This window comes from Mustelus asterias, chromosome 2, assembly GCF_964213995.1.
Source record: "Mustelus asterias chromosome 2, sMusAst1.hap1.1, whole genome shotgun sequence".
NCBI lineage: Eukaryota > Metazoa > Chordata > Chondrichthyes > Carcharhiniformes > Triakidae > Mustelus > Mustelus asterias.
Window position 1 is genome coordinate 65,253,232 of NC_135802.1, and position 16,164 is coordinate 65,269,395.

The 16,164-nt window shown below is 41.6% G+C and overlaps 1 protein-coding gene across 1 annotated transcript in view; it reads left to right on the plus strand.

Annotated features, from left to right (window-relative positions):
• The window catches only part of LOC144508500 (contactin-associated protein-like 2), a 1,535,312-nt gene that overhangs the window by 1,338,415 nt on the left and 180,733 nt on the right, over window positions 1–16,164 (plus strand). The window contains exons 18-19 of the mRNA XM_078236477.1: window positions 50–268; window positions 8,698–8,934. Of these exons, the coding sequence (XP_078092603.1) occupies window positions 50–268; window positions 8,698–8,934 (456 nt within the window). The remainder of the gene's footprint in view (window positions 1–49; window positions 269–8,697; window positions 8,935–16,164) is intronic.

Sequence of the window (16,164 nt, forward strand, 5' to 3'; positions counted from 1 at the left end):
TTTATGTTTTAGTCAAATAAGAACTGAATTATAATTATTATATTTTCAGCTCCGACTGATGTAACATTTTCATTTGATGTGGGTAATGGCCCAGAGGAACTTACAGTGAGATCCCCAAATCCTTTAAATGATGACCAGTGGCATCGAGTAATCGCTGAGCGCAATGTAAAGGAAGCAAGCCTTCAAGTAGATCTACTGCGCAGGGATTTCAGAAAGGCACCAACCCAGGGTCATACTAGACTAGAACTCTACAGCCAGCTCTATGTAGGTAAGTAATTAAAGCATATTTGTCATTCTGTACCCTTTACAGACCCAGCTGATTATTATTCCATTAATTTCATCATTAGCCAAGCACAGCTTGCATTTTAGAAAGTCTTGTTGTGTCCTTAATTAACAAATTTTTCCAATTACAGAATAATTTCATCCAATATTACCACAACTGTTAGCAGCCAAATTTTTAGTTTTCTGATCTTAATTTTAATACCTTCCTCTGGGTTGCATATTGACAAAGAACTTTAACTGGAAACTAAATATGTCAAGAAAATGGAAATTACTATCATTGTCTTTCAGTTCATGTTAATTTTGGATGCCCATTAATTGTTTAATGGTTACCAACAAAATTATTGAAGTGGTAGGCAGTGGTTTCTCACTACAGAAGCCACTTTAATGGTTGATTAGTGGTAGCAATTCATCAGCAGCAACTATCATCATTAATTAACTGAGGCAAGGTTAGGGCAAAGGAATTGATGGGATTCCTGACGAAGTATTGATTTAGGACAGTAATTATCATTAATTGATTCAGGTCTGATGGACATGTACATAGCAAAGGTCTAAGAGAAGGAACAATACTGGAGTTTCAGGATTTATCTCTATTGAAATTAAGTTATTAAAGCACAACAAATTAATTAAATCAGGGCTGTATCAGAATTGTAAAGTCTCAGTTGATGGCAATAAGCAACAAAAGACATTTGTTAATGTGGTCAGAAATCAAGTTTCTTATTCACACCAGCGGAGTGTAAAAAATTGAAACATTTCAGGCAGATTTGTGAAGCTGTTACTCAAATTAGAAAGGCTTTGTCGGGCAATTTTCTGCACAGCCTGGCTATATTAATTTGCAGTTAATGCGACTCTAAGTCCCAAGTTCATGGTCTTGGACCCATGTTGGATGATGAATTTCATATTTTATTTAAGGAGGCAGTAAATCCAAAGAGGTTAAAGTTAGGTGGATTGGCCATGCTAATTGCCCCTTAGTGTCCCAAGATGTGTAGGTTAGATGGATTAGACATAGTAAATGTGTGGGGTTAAAGGGATAGGGCCTGGGTAAGATGCTCTGTCAGAAAGTCGATGCAGACTCAATGAGCCAAATGGCCTCTTCTGCAAGGTAGGGATTTTATGAAAAGTTTTACTCAATTAAATGAGCAAGAAACACTCATAAGGTAATTTGGGCTCACTTCTTTTGCAGATATTGTTTTCTCCTTATGAAATGTTAAAAGCATCTGGATGTAGCACCTGGCAAATATTGTTGCTGGGTCTGCCACTTCTTTTTCATTAACATTTTCCCATCTTTTTGCTACTTTAGTCTTTATTTTGAGGCATATGTTTAGGGAGCAGCAAGGAGCAGACACAACTGTAACTCCTGCATCACTGTAACTGCATCAGTTTGTGCACAAAGTGTCCCCACTCATGTATGGCAAAAATAAACACAATCTTTGATTTTTCACCCAAAGGTGCTCACAATTCCTGTAACTTCAGTTGATTCTACAGGATTAGATGTAAAATAGGACAGGCAGCCATGGCTGTGCTCATGATCGAACATTAATTTAGAATGGGCAAATTCCCCATATCATCTCAACATAAGTGCGCTACAGGAACTCACCAAGGCTGATGGCTTTAAACCCACGACAATTACCATCTAGGAGGACAAGGGCAGCAAATGCATAAGAACACCACGACCTGTAAATTCCCCTCCAAGCCACTCACCATCTGACTTTGAAAAATATCGCTGTTCCTTTGCTGACGCTGGGTCAAAATCCCGGAACTCCCTCCCTAACAACACTGTGGGTGTACCTACACCACCTGGACTGCATCAGTTCAAGAAGGCAGCTCACCACCTTCTCAAGGGCAATTAGGGTTGGGCACTGAATGGTGGCCTGGTCAGGGAAGCCCATATCTCTTGAATAAACAAAAGAAAAGACAACTTATGTTTTTATCTTAAAATATTCACAAGTGTGATATGACAAGTGGTAAAATCCTGAAGTGTGAATTTGTTACATCACCCTGACTTGCAATCCAATAGTTCAAACAACTAAATTGCAGCTAGGCTGAGGCCAAGCAAATCACATGTAGTGCCACAGAACTTACATCCCAACTAGGAGCAAGAATTCAACATTGCATATCCGAATTACAACCCAGAACAGGAGAGTTCCTGACAGTGTTTTGCTACAGCTTAGATGTAAATGTAATTAACACTTCTTGAAGAAGGTGGAGAGACTTCCTATACATGTACCTTTTACATCATTAGGAGAGTTGACAGTTCTTCACAGCTCGTGAATTTGTTCCGAAGTGTAGCCACTAACAATTTTTATGGTTTGGTGATCTTGGTTGAGGGATAAATATTGGTCAGGATATTAGGAAGGTTTCACTGATCTTCTTGGAATAGCACAATGGGATCTCGCAATTCCATCTGAACAGGCAGATGTGAATGGTTTAATCTACCTAAAAGTCTCCAACTCCACAAATGCAATACCCTCTCAGTATTTTACTGAAGGGCTGGCATAGCTGAGGTTCTGAAGTCCCAGTGTCAGAAAAATAACAGATTTCAAGCTCACAAGTGCTTGCTAGACATTTATAAGAAAGCATTGTCATTGGTCACCAAGAAAAGTCCATCAGCCAGAATATCCTGGCTTTGCAGCAGTTGGAGGAATTGAGTTGAAAAATTAAACTATTTATTTCACTGAAGCAATAAAGGTGCATCATTTGCTTTCGTGGACAGATCAGTCCTTGTTCAATTTTAGTGTAAAGCTACAAAAACAGATGAACCTAAAGACTACGGGTGGAATTTTCCACCCAAAAAACTAACTTCCATAACGATGAGAATATCAATGCATTCTGTGCCAGTCTGTCCGGCGCGCTCCAGGCAGCAATCATCCCACACTCTGTCACTTTATGAGAGAGTGGTGAGCTGCATGCCAGTACTGGGGGAGAACCTAAATACACCAGTGAGCCCGGCTGCAGAGCGGTCGGGTACTGTTTTGCAAGGGTGCCCTGATCTCAAAGTGCGTTGGGGGACCCCCCTCCTTCCTGCAATGCGCATCAGGACAATCCCCCTCGTCCCATCACCAGCATGTTTCTCCAACCCCTCCCCAACACAGGTTGGTGGCATTGGGGCACAGGGACCCTCCTGATGCGTCCCCCAACATCTTCCCACTTCATGCACCCCCTGCACGACTCCCCCTGCATGCAACCCCCCCACATGCACCGCACCCCCCATCATAAACCCCCCATTATTACCCCATTCCACTCAGGCCCTACCCCCAGTCAGGCCCCACACCCTCTGCATTGCTCCTGGCACACTGGCAATGCCATGGTGTCAAGTGGACACTGCCAGATGGGCACTGTCCAGCTATATCCCTGACCACCCAAGGGCTTCAATGGCCTCCGAGCCCCCTAGCGTAGCCATCACGTCTGCTCTGACCAGTCATAATTTTTGCCTGTCTCGCACCGTACCCGCAGGTCAGAAGATCCCAGGAGCTGGGAAAATCCGGCATTGAATGGGCTAAGCATATTTAAGTGTTACTTTAAATATGCTAATTGGTCTTGTGCCCTTTCTGGGTGAGATCTGGTTTGCGCCATTAGAAAGGGATCAGGATAATCGCAAACAGAGCTGATTTTTAGGCCCGTATGCAATTTTCCGGAATTGGCACAATCTGCAGCAAGTGCAGTGAGGTCAGAAAATCATTCCCAACAATATCTTCAGCCAAATTCCCTGACTGACCTCTGCCGAAGCCATGATTTCCTTATCCAAGGTTACTGCAATCTGCATTTGACAACTGGCATCACCTTGCGGAAGACCAATTCTTATCCCTTAGGCTTAACTTTCTGACTTTGTGTTCTCAATAATGAGAGCGCACACTGCCCACAATTTTCCAGTCCCTTAAAATCTCAGCAACAATTATCCTGCCAGAAGTATGAAGGTCAAAGGTTACCTTTTTTACTCCTTCTTAAGAATAGCACCTTCTCTAGTCAGCTGCCATAGAAATTATTAATTCAATTTCCCTTTGTCTTGGTGCTGACACATCTATAAAAGTGATGTGCTCAGCACATTATCATGACAATTTATTTATGCCAATGATACTGACTTGACAACTCAAGCAAAATCTTTCCAGGGTATGGAAGCCACGCTAAACTCTGACTTGTCAAAATGGCTGAATATTTCTTCAAGTCGAGACTGTAACCAAACCCAGCCAGGTCCATTGTCTGTCCATTCCTTCTTGAAAATCGCGAGGCACACAGCGGGAGGTGATAGCTTAGTGATATCATCGCTAGACTATTAGTCCAGAAACTCAGTTGATGTTCTAGGGATCTGAGTTTGAATCTCGCCACGGCAGATGGTGGATATTTGAATTAAATAAACAATATCTGGAAGTAAGAATCAACTGATGACCATGAAACTATTGCTGATTGTCAGGAAAACTCACCTGGTTCACTGATGTCCTTTCGGGAAGGAAATCTGCTGTCCTTACCTGGTCTGGCCTACATATGACTCCAGAGCCACAGCAATGTGCTTGACTTTCAACTGCCCTCTGAAATAGGCTAGCAAGCCACTCATTCAAGGGCAACTAGGGATGGGCAATAAATACTGGCCAGCCAGTGACACCCATGTCCCAAGAATGAATTAAAAAAAACACCCTAAATGCCACCTCCTGTGAAGAAAATGTGCAGCATGACCGAACTCCCATCTTTCTTGAAATGACCCTTGTCTGCTTCCTAACTCACCATCATTTTCTCCAAAAGACTGCCAAAAAGACTAAGGCTCACTGGCGCAGCTGGGGTGCAAAAACCACCATCCTTTTTACTTCTTCCTTAACTCTGGTTTTCTCGACAGCTGATACTGTGCACGTGTGCTGAGTACTGTGTACATGTACACCGGTGTCTCAAAGTGTCACACCAAACTCACTGACACACAATTTCACTCAGTAATGAAGATGACCTCTGGAACTCTGAGATCAATTCCAGTTCAGTGTTTGCCTGTTATGGAGTTGGAGATATTCAATGTGATGGCGTTGGAGATATTCAATTCTTGTCCAGAGGGGGTTTCTTGGAGCAATGTGATAAATGGGGGGGGGGGGGGGGTTATAAAAATCTCTATGGATGGGGAGGTGCAAATTGCTGCTGATGCTGCATCCTGTTGAATGGAGAGGGCCGGGGTGGTGGGTGGGGGGATGTTAAAGAGGACAGGCAACCACTGAATTGGAGTTGATCAGTGTACAAAGTAAAGGATACAGGCTAAAAGGATTATGCTCAAGTAAATGCAAATATGGATAATAATCCAATTGAACAAGTAATTTAGCATATGTGAACTGGAAGCATAAATGTTTCCACTGATTAACAATATCTGTTGATTTATGCTAACTAATGAATTCCTACTGACTGAACATTTGAAAACTGAAGAACAATTTAAAGGGTAAACCTGCAGACATATCAGTAGTAAGTGTTACTGAGCACAGCCAAATCCGAAAAGTAATTCACTCAACATCTTACTAGTTAATCTTTGCAGCAAAATAATCAAACATTATTGGGGCACAATATACTCTGGGTGGGATCTTCCCAGCTTACCACACCGGTCGATTGGTGTCTCGAGCTAGTAAGATAGGGCGAGAGGTGAAAACATTGCGTTCGCACCCGGTTTCTTACCCCTCGTGATCTTTCCAGCCCCATTCTGTTAGCAAAATCAGCCTCACATGGGCTCACTTACCTTAGCCCTCTTGCCGGTCCAGATCCTCACTGGCAAGAAGCACAGATGGTCCCCCACGAATAGGGACCAGGTGTGATGGCCTAGCTGGTGGGAACAGAGGCCATTGAAGCCCCCGGGTGGTCAGGGGCAGGGCTGGGCAGTTGCCTAATGGGGGCGAGGCCTGAGGGGCAGGACCATGAGAGGGGGAGGCAAAGGAAGATCCATAGGAGAGTGGGAATGAAGGGACAGTTGACCGGCCGGGTGGTGATCTGGGGGGAGGGGGGGTGGTGATTGGCTGGGGCCACGATGTTCAGTTCCCATCCTTGGGATGCCTGCAGCCAGGTGTTTGTAATTGCAACTATATCCAAACCATTTATATCTATTGGTGCTGTTAATTCATCTACCTAACTGCGAATGTTCCACACCAATGGCTTTAGAGTTGTCGTTTTAACAATGTTACTGACCTTGGCTTTATTTTGCATTCTAGCCTCATTTGTTTATTGCCTTTGTTTTTTCTGCCTTCTACATTTTCTTCCTTCATTACTGTGTTTTGTTTTTATTCTTGTTTCTCTCTCCTCTGTCTTGCTGCTCAGGGTTCCATCCTCCTGTCATTTAAGTTTAAACCCTCCCTGACAGCACTGGCAAACACCACCGAACGTCCTGTGATGTCACACTTTCTTTATTTCGACAAGAAATGACTGCAGGACACCGTTCCCAGACTGCTTCACTACGACACTGAATGCACAACACTCATCCCAGTCTGCTTCTCTGTGATGTCAACCGCAAAACACTTTCTCCCCATCTGCTTCACTGAAATGCTGACTGCAGGACACTGTGTATTCCCAAACTGCTTCACTGTGATGCTGACTGCAGAACACTCTCTGCTCCTGGGTAGCGTTCCTGCCTTTGGGCCAGAGGTATCCAGGTTCAAATCTTACCTGAGAGCTTGATGGCCAAGGAAGGTGCGTTCATAATATGGGCAACAGATTGAGCATTAACTTGGAAAATCCTTCTGGCATACCCCAAAGGCAGGTGGCAAGATTGGTGGAGGCTCCTGATCACCTATGCTTGCTGTGAAATGGCATCCCTCAAGTTATAAGCCTCTGGTAACAGGCTAGTGTCCTGTTCCAGAAAAAAGCATTTATAGAACCAGCTGAAAGTCTGCATGTGCAACATTAAGTTCTCCCTGTGTCTGTGTGGGTTACTTCTTGGTGCTTGGTTTCCTCCCACAGTCCAAAGATGTGCGGGTTAGGTGCATTGGCCATGCTAAATTGCCCCTTAGTATCCTGGGATGCATAGATAAGAGGGATTAGCGGCGTAAATATGTGGGGTTATGGGGATTGGGGGAGGATTGTTGTCGATGCAGACTGGATGGGCCGAATGATCTCTTTCTGCACTGTAGGGATTCTATGATTAGGTGCGGGAAGAGAAACAATAACAGACTGTTGTTTTACTTATCATGTCCATTGGAAAAAGATTCCACTTTGACTTCCTCAATCTGGCAGAAACCAGGTTGAGGGGTGGGCGTATGTGGTAGGGGGATTTATAGGCAGTTAAAATTAAGCCAAGACAAGTCCACCTCCTTGAAGTGCCGACCTGACTGTCTGCAACTTAAAGTTACAAGTATCAAGGATGCCCATCTCAAGCCAGCAGCGTCTTCTTTAAATATGCAGATTAGGTTCTGATGATGTAATTGGGGCCCACTCTGTCATTTTAACAGGAGCTTGAGTGAGAGAACAGTGATGGTTTGCCCTTCAGGCTAAACCTGTCCAATCCAAAAGAGGGCCAACAGGTGAGTTTAAAAATGGTTAGGTTAGGAGAAACTGGAATTTTCTTGTTCCTGTTTACCCCCAGTCACCACCCAGTCCTCTCCTGTCTGTTTATCTGCCTGCTGGGAAACCTTCCCACAGACTCCAAAAGTGACCATTAGATAAACAAATTAACCCTCGCGGCAGGCAGCCAAGCAGTGATTTCTATCATTATTGCAGCACAATGAACAAAGTCAGGAGTCAGTGCCTGAATGTGGAAATGAGGTACAGAACTTAAAATCTCTCTGGGTTTCACTATGCCAACAAGCATATTAATCGCTCCACGCTTCTGCATGAAATTGGGGCACTTGTGTCATTTCAGTTTAAATCACCGCTCGCCAAGTTGTCATGCTACCTGGAGCCAAGAAGTGTTCCTGTAACAAGAATAAAATCACTCCAGTTGTATTTCAATGATACAGCAGAATGGACTTGCTGCTCAGTTATGTCCGATATGTAGATTTAGGACAGATGCAGCTGATTATCAAGAGACTGTAGAATCAGAGGGTCATCTTTCCATCCATTTATAGTCTGTCCAATTCTGTGTTCTGGCTTTAGCACCAGACGCACGTTCCTCACTTCATTTCATTGGATTAAAACGTGGATGGCATTACTTGGACATCGACTCAGTATTTAGTCTTTAACATTAATGTATGAGTGTCTAGGGATTAAAAGGGTGTGCTGGTTGTGGCTTTGCATTCACAGCATCCGAGCAAAAGACTTGTAACTATCAGTTATACTACTAGCGTAAATAATTGCAGAAACTCAACTTTTGCGGAACAAGATTACGCTTAAAAGTCTGTAATCTTTTCCACCAGTTATGCTGAAATCATGGCAATTGCAATGAAAAAGCCAGCGCAATTGAGCAATAACTCCAAGTTGTAATCTGTGTTTAATTTAATTTGTGCTTCATTTTATTATTTCAATTTATTCTCACAGGAGCTGCAGGAGGACAGCGAGGTTACCTTGGGTGTATCCGATCTTTAAGGATGAATGGTGTCACTCTCGACCTTGAGGAGAGAGCAAAAATTACTCCAGGGGTAAAACCTGGCTGCTCAGGCCATTGTACCAGTTATGGCATGTACTGTCGAAATGGAGGAAAGTGCGTGGAAAAGTACAATGGCTATTCTTGCAACTGCATGCAAACTGCATATGATGGCCCCTTCTGTACGAAAGGTATGATCTTAACTCTGGTTGATCTTCTTGTTTCAAAGTATGGGCTGGATCTTCCATCCATTGACACTGAATGGTCAAAATACTCCTACTCGTACATACAAAGCAAGGAATGTGGGAAATGGATTGGTTAATACTTAACTTTTTAGTACTATAACAGAATGCGCATTAAAAAAGTAAAGCAAACAACTGTAAGCAAAGTATTGGATTATGATCTGGATAGAATTTAACACAGAGATGATTTAGTAGGTGACAGGATGGGCAGATTAATGGCAGATGCAGTTTAATGCAGGAAAATATAAATACTAAGTAAAAATGTAGGAATATAATTCGATTGTGAGAATAAAGTATTGGAATTTTGAAGACTTTAAGATTTCCAATGCAATAGAAACACTGTGGGACCTTAGGCCTGGATCTTTGCAGCGCCGTGGAGAAATGGCAGGTGGGATCTGGACCTTGAAGTCCTGCCCCCATTTTCCACAGATTCTATATTTGTTGGTAGGGGAAAGGGGCATGACTTACCCATGAGGGAAACCTGAACTCAGCAAAGCCATTTGAACTGAGTGCTGCGTTTAAACAGACATAATTTTTGTTGCTGCTAGGGCCTTAATCTACACGGGGTGGGTTATGACTTTTTAAAATAATTATAAATGCTTTGGAAGAGCAGATAAAGACTGAAGAACTATCACGCCATGATGGTTCTATAAATCCATAGCCCTTTAAAAGTGAAAGAAATGTTGCCTGTGCCTATGACATTTGGAAAAAAAAATTTGACAGTTACAATAGCTATTTGTTGACATTACGTGAAGGTCTATCATTATGTCATTATTAATGTTTGGCTGCTTTTAACAAATTATAGTTGTCTCAGTAAGGAGTCTAAACTCACAGTTTAATTTACAGCTCAATAGGTTTATGGAATGATTAACTGTCTTTGATATGGGGTTATGAATGCAAATCCTTTTGTTCTTATAGAGGAGTAAGTACTTGAAGGTATTTGAATGTTCTGAATAAGCTTTCATGAAATGGAATGTTTCTTTATAATGTAGTGAAGGTTATAATAGCTACTTAGAACTTTATTTTATTTCACCTCGACATGGCTTCTGAAATCTGCCCATACTGGATAGCTTGGTGAGTTGGCAAGGACGGTGGAAGGGCAAATGGTAGTGGCTGTCTTAGTATGAATCATAGTATGGTTACAGCAGAGAAGGAGGCCATTCAGCCCAGTACCAAATTCTCTGCAAAAGCAGATCACCTGCTCCCATTCTTCGGAGCAATCCCTGCCCCTGCTGGGGACATGAGGGGTGAGAACAAAGAACAAAGAAAATTACAGCTCAGAAACAGGCCCTTCGGTCCTCCAAGCCTACACCGACCATGCTGCCCGACTGAACTAAAGCCCCCTACCCTTCCGGGGGCCATATCCCTCTATTCCCATCCTATTCATGTATTTGTCACGACGCCCCTTAAAAGTCACTACTGTATCCGCTTCCACTACCTCCCCCGGCAACACGTTCCAGGCAACGACTACTCACTGTGTAAAACATCTGCCTCGTACATCTCCTTTAAACCTTTCCCCTCGCACCTTAAACCTGTGACCCCTAGTAATTGACTCTTCCACCCTGGGAAAAAGCTTCTGTCTATCCACTCTGTCCACGCCTCTCATAATCTTGTAGACCTCTATCAGGGTGGCCCCTCAACCTCCGTCGTTCCAGTGAGAACAAACCAAGTTTCTCCAACCTCTCCTCCGAGCTAATGCCCTTCATACCAGGCAACATCCTGGTAAATCTTTTCTGTACTCTCTCCAAAGCCTCCACATCCTTCTGGTAGTGTGACAACCAGAATTGAACACTATATTCCAAGTGCGGCCGAACAAAGGTTCTATAAAGCTGCAACATGACTTGCCAATTTTTAAACTCAATGCCCTGGCCAACGAAGCAAGCATGCCGTATGCCTTCTTGACTACCTTCTCTACCTGCATTGCCACTTTTAGTGACCTGTGTACCTGTACACCCAGATCCCTTTGCCTATCAATACTCTTAAGGGTTCTGCCATTTACTGTATATTTCCTATCTATGTTAAACCTTCCAAAATGCATTACCTCACATTTGTCCGGATTAAACTCCATCTGCCATCTCTCCGCCCAAGTCTCCAACTGATCTATAACCTGCTGTATCCTCTGATGGTCCTCATCGCTATCTGCAAATCCACCAACCTTTGTGTCATCCGCAAACTTACTAATCAAATCAGTTACTTTTTCCTCCAAATCATTTATATATATATTACAAACAGCAAAGGTCCCAGCACTGATCCCTGAGGAACGCCACTTGTCACAGCCCCCTGTCTTCTTTGACTGAGCCAGTTTTGTATCTGCCTTGCCAGCTCACCTCTGATCCCATGTGACTTCACTTCTGCACCAGTCTGCCATGAGGGACCTTGTCAAAGGCCTTACTGAAGTCCATGTAGACAACACCCACTGCCCTACCTCATCAATCATCTTCGTCACTTCCTCGAAAAACTCAATCGAGTTCGTGAGACACGACCTCCCCTTCACAAAACCATGTTGCCTCTCACTAATACGTCCACTTATTTCCAAGTGGGAATAAATCCTGTCTCGAAAAATCCTCTCCAATAATTTCCTTACCACTGATGTAAGGCTCACCGGCCTGTAATTACCTGGATTATTCTTGCTACCCTTCTTAAACAAAGGAACAACATTGGCTATTCTTCAATCTTCTGGGACCTCCCCTGTCACCAGTGAGGATACAAAGATTTCTCTCAAGGCTCCAGCAATTTTCTCCCTTGCCTCTCTCAGTATTCTGGGGTATATCCCATCAGGCCCTGGGGACTTGTCTATCTTAATGTTTCTCAAGAACCCCAATACCTCCTCCTTTTTGATCTCAACATGATTCAAACTATATACACACCCTTTCCCAGGCTCATCATCCACCAAGTCCTTCTCTTTGGTGAATACTAACACAAGGTACTCATTTAATACCTCACCCATTTCCTCTGGCTCCACACATAGATTCCCTCCCTTGTCCTTGAGTGGGCCAACCCTCTCCCTGGCTACCCTCTTGCTCTTTACATATGTATAAAAAGCCTTGGGATTTTCCTTAATCCTGCTGGCCAATGCTTTTTCGTGACCCCTTTTAGCCCTCCTTACTCCTGGTAAGTGAGGTCAGTGAGGTTCAGAGAGTCTAATATTTAACAAAGCAATTGGGACCAAGGCCCAACTTGGTACTCAGCCATCACTGTGGCCACCTCTGATTTGTGTTTGGTGTGGTAGACCTGACTCCATCCCCTGTCCCCTCCCCCACACTACCCTCCCCTGGAGCAAAGATCCTATCACTCAGGTGAGTTTCCTAAAATGGGTGTGGTGAACCAGGCTGACCTCCACTACCTGAATCAGGAGTGAAACTCCAGGCTTTAGTGTTCGATGCACAGCTCATTAAAGGTTGGAACTGAAAAATAGAATCCCACTGACTCCTTCGTTTTGTAAATAGAGGCAGAGAATTAAAAAGCAACAAGCTAATTTTGAACTTGTACAAGCCATTTTGCGTTTTTTTCCTTTCCTTCTCTATGTACGGTATGCTTTGTCTGTATAGCGCGCAAGAAACAATAATTTTCACTGTATACCAATACATGTGACAATAGTAAATCAAATCAAATCAAATCAAAGATCTTAGTTAGGTCACAGTTCTGTAACAGTTTTCAGCAATAAGGATATAAAAGTAATTCAGAAATGACAACATAGATGTACAAGGATGTTACCAGGAATGAGGGGTTGCAGCTACCAGGTTGGAAAGGTTATGTGGCGAGTAGTTAGAGTGTTTCAGATTTATGAAAAGTTATAAGATAAGCAGTGATTGATTGCTGCTGCTGGTGAGCAAGATAGTAATGAAGGAGCACAAACTTAAGGTAAGCAGAAAAAGGATTAAAGTGGAGGTCAGAAAAAGTGTCTTCATACATTGGTTGGAATTGTTTGCCACAATACATTGTTGTAGCGGAGTTCACAAGTTATCTTCAAAGGGAATTGGTTGTTGGAAGAAAAAGAGGGATACTGGAGGCTATGGACAGCAAGAAGGAAAGTTAAATTAGATTAAATAGCTCATAGAGCCATTTACAACATAAAAGAAGGTCATTCAGTCCATTGTGCTCATGTGAAGAAAATGATCAGAATGGATTTGATGGTCTAGACTGTTTGCGTGTTATTGCATTTGATAATTCTACTCCCACATTTCAGGTTTCTCAGAGTTTTCCTTTAATTTATCAGTAAGTTAATGTACCTCTTAGAAAATCCATTAACACACCATTTTCTGCTTTGAAAAATGTCAGTTAATCGATGTAAGTATTCACAATAGATTTTATGGAACCTACTTCAGAACCTACAACCCTCTGAAAATAATTTTTCAACTTTAACCTCTTGAGCATTGTTCATTTCTTTTGCCGCAGGTAGCTGTAATATAAAGGAATATTTAATTCTAAATATTATCATTGATTATAAGTACCAGAGACCTATTGGAATATTTTAATTATTTTTGAGCATTTAAATAACGTTCTTACCAATATTATAAGAGTCAAATTATAATGAATTAAAGATATTTAAAGCATTTTTCACAACAGGAATTGAGGTCTCAAACTTTGCCATTTTCTTCAAATGTAATTGTCACAGTAGATCAGTCAAACTCACCACAAGCCACACATTTTTGAGAAACTATATGGTTATGTTTGCCTGTATCTCTTTAAATAAATGTCAGCCTGTGCAGGGAAGTGTTTAAATCAGTGCAGAGTATTATTAAAAATTACAAAATGTATGAATATAATTCAAACATATTTCAATTAAAGCTATTCTCTGTAGATATGCTTCAGGGTGTTGTACAGTGGAGTCCAGTTTGACACATACATTTGGAATCTAGCTAGGTCGTTGTTCCCTTAGGTGCAGATAAAAATGTTATTCTGCCTTTATCTGTTGAATCCATATATTGTACTCCAACACGTAATAGGCAGTCATTGCCTTGGTGATTTCTTGCAAGTCAGTAAGTACTATCTAATTATTCTAGCCAGAGACCACAAAGAATAATGAGTTAAAACCTCACTTTAGATGATGTTTAATTCATTGCAATAAAACTGATTCATCGCTTCATTATCTCTGCCACAAATATTAACTAAAAATATATTGTTCAGGCAAAGCATGAAACAGAAAGTTGGATTTAATAGTCCACTTGTAATAGCTTACTTGACAGTAGGAAAATTGTGTGATAAGAAAGAGCTATGAGGAACAATCTCCTTTTCTCATTGTTTGCACTTTTTTTAAACAATGAACCTGCCTCTCCTTATCTCTGTAACTTTTTCCAAATCCTTACAACACACTGAAAATTCCCGTCTCCAACTTTAGCCATTTGAGCATCTTTTGATTAATTTAATCGCAGAATTGATCGTCACGCCTTCAGCCATCTTGGCCCTAAGCTGCAGGATACCTTCCCTTAACCTCTCAGCAATAGAACTACTTTCTCCTCTTTCAAACCGACTATTTTGACTAGGTTTACAGTGACACTTCCTTGTATCATTAGCTGTGCCAAGGGGCAGGCCTCAGTGGGAGCCTCATGGGGGAAGGTGAGATTTATTCAGTTTTGGTTATGGGCCTGGAGCGATCAGAGGATGCTGGTGATGGCCGTTGTTGGGGGATGGCTCCAACTGTTGCGAGGGCGAAGGGGCCAATGATCAGGGCAAAGGGGAGGAAGGGACGGTGGAGGGGGAAGAGACCGATGTTAGGTGGAAGGAGGAAGAGAAAACTGCCGACTCTGATAAGGGATGGGGAGGGGAGCCCCTGAGACCTTCATGGTGGGCTGGAAGGGAGGTTTATTCCTGTTATAATCGGGGCGCCCTTTAAAGATGGCGCCCCAATTTCAGTGCAGCCGTCCTTCCCACATGACGGCATGAAACACATCCCCTTGATTTCTTTATCTGGATCTGGAGAGAGAAACATGTCGGTTTTCTTGCCATAAACAAAATTCTGTCATTTTTTGATATGATTTGCCCCTCCAGAGTATAAATGAACATTTAATGCTAATTGATTATAAGCAATTTTACTCAGGCCATATTTGAACATTTTATTTATTTGGAGCATTTGAATAAATTGAATGTTTTACCAATAAAAATGAAATTAAAATGAAATTAAAAGATTTTTTTTAAATGGCAAGATGAATTGACATCTCAAACTTTTTCATTTACTTCTGTGTAATTGTCACTAAAAGCCAATCAAACTCACCATAAGCCATGCATTTTTGTAAAGCTGTGTGATTATGCTTGCTTATATCTCCTCAAATATGGTAATAGGTATCAAGCAGTGCAGAGAAGTGTTCAAATCACTGCACTGTATAATTAAAGATTTTTTTCTGTTCATTTAGTTTCAATTTGTAGAATTTTCTTCAGCCAGCATGCGGCTAAGAAATTTGATTTTTGACTGAATTTTCCATTTATTGCCTACTGCCAGTAAATAATAATAATTGCATACTTTCAGGCTTCAGTGCTTGTAAATTAATGAACACTGTACTTCAAATGTGAGCTACATATTTTTACATATTATGCATAATTATGACTTTATTATCAAGGTTCAAAGAGCTCTATTAATGTTTCATTTAGTTACTCTTTTCTCATCTGCTACTGCAATGATATTGCCTATGGTCTAGGGAGAGGTTTATCCTTAATAAATAATTACAGAACTCTTTAATGCATTTTAGAGCAGCAATCAGCTTTTATCATGGTTTGGTGCTTGTCTGTTTAGTTTAATCCGAAATATCATGTTTCGACATTTATAGGCACAATTCTCAAGTGACCTGCAAGTAAAGTGTAACTTTATCGGCAAAGGAATAATGACTGTAAACACAAAGATATTAAGGGACAGAGATTACACAGCATGGTGCATAATAATGAAGCTCAAATAGCTTGGAAGTGTCAGAAATTGAAGCTATCATTTTTCAACATTGATCCATATAGCTAGATGTAGCAAAGGGTTTATTGGGTAAGTTACATAGTTATGAAACTATGCCTCTGAAAATTTATTGAAGTATAGTATTTTGCATTTGAGATTTTCTGACATGCATTTATGTCCTTGTATGTACACATCTTTCACGTATCACTGGCTGTACAAACAGCAACTTCAGAGATTTTAAAAAATTGATTTACACTTTACATTGACAGGGAGAAATAGTCAATAATGAATATCTGTACTGAAGT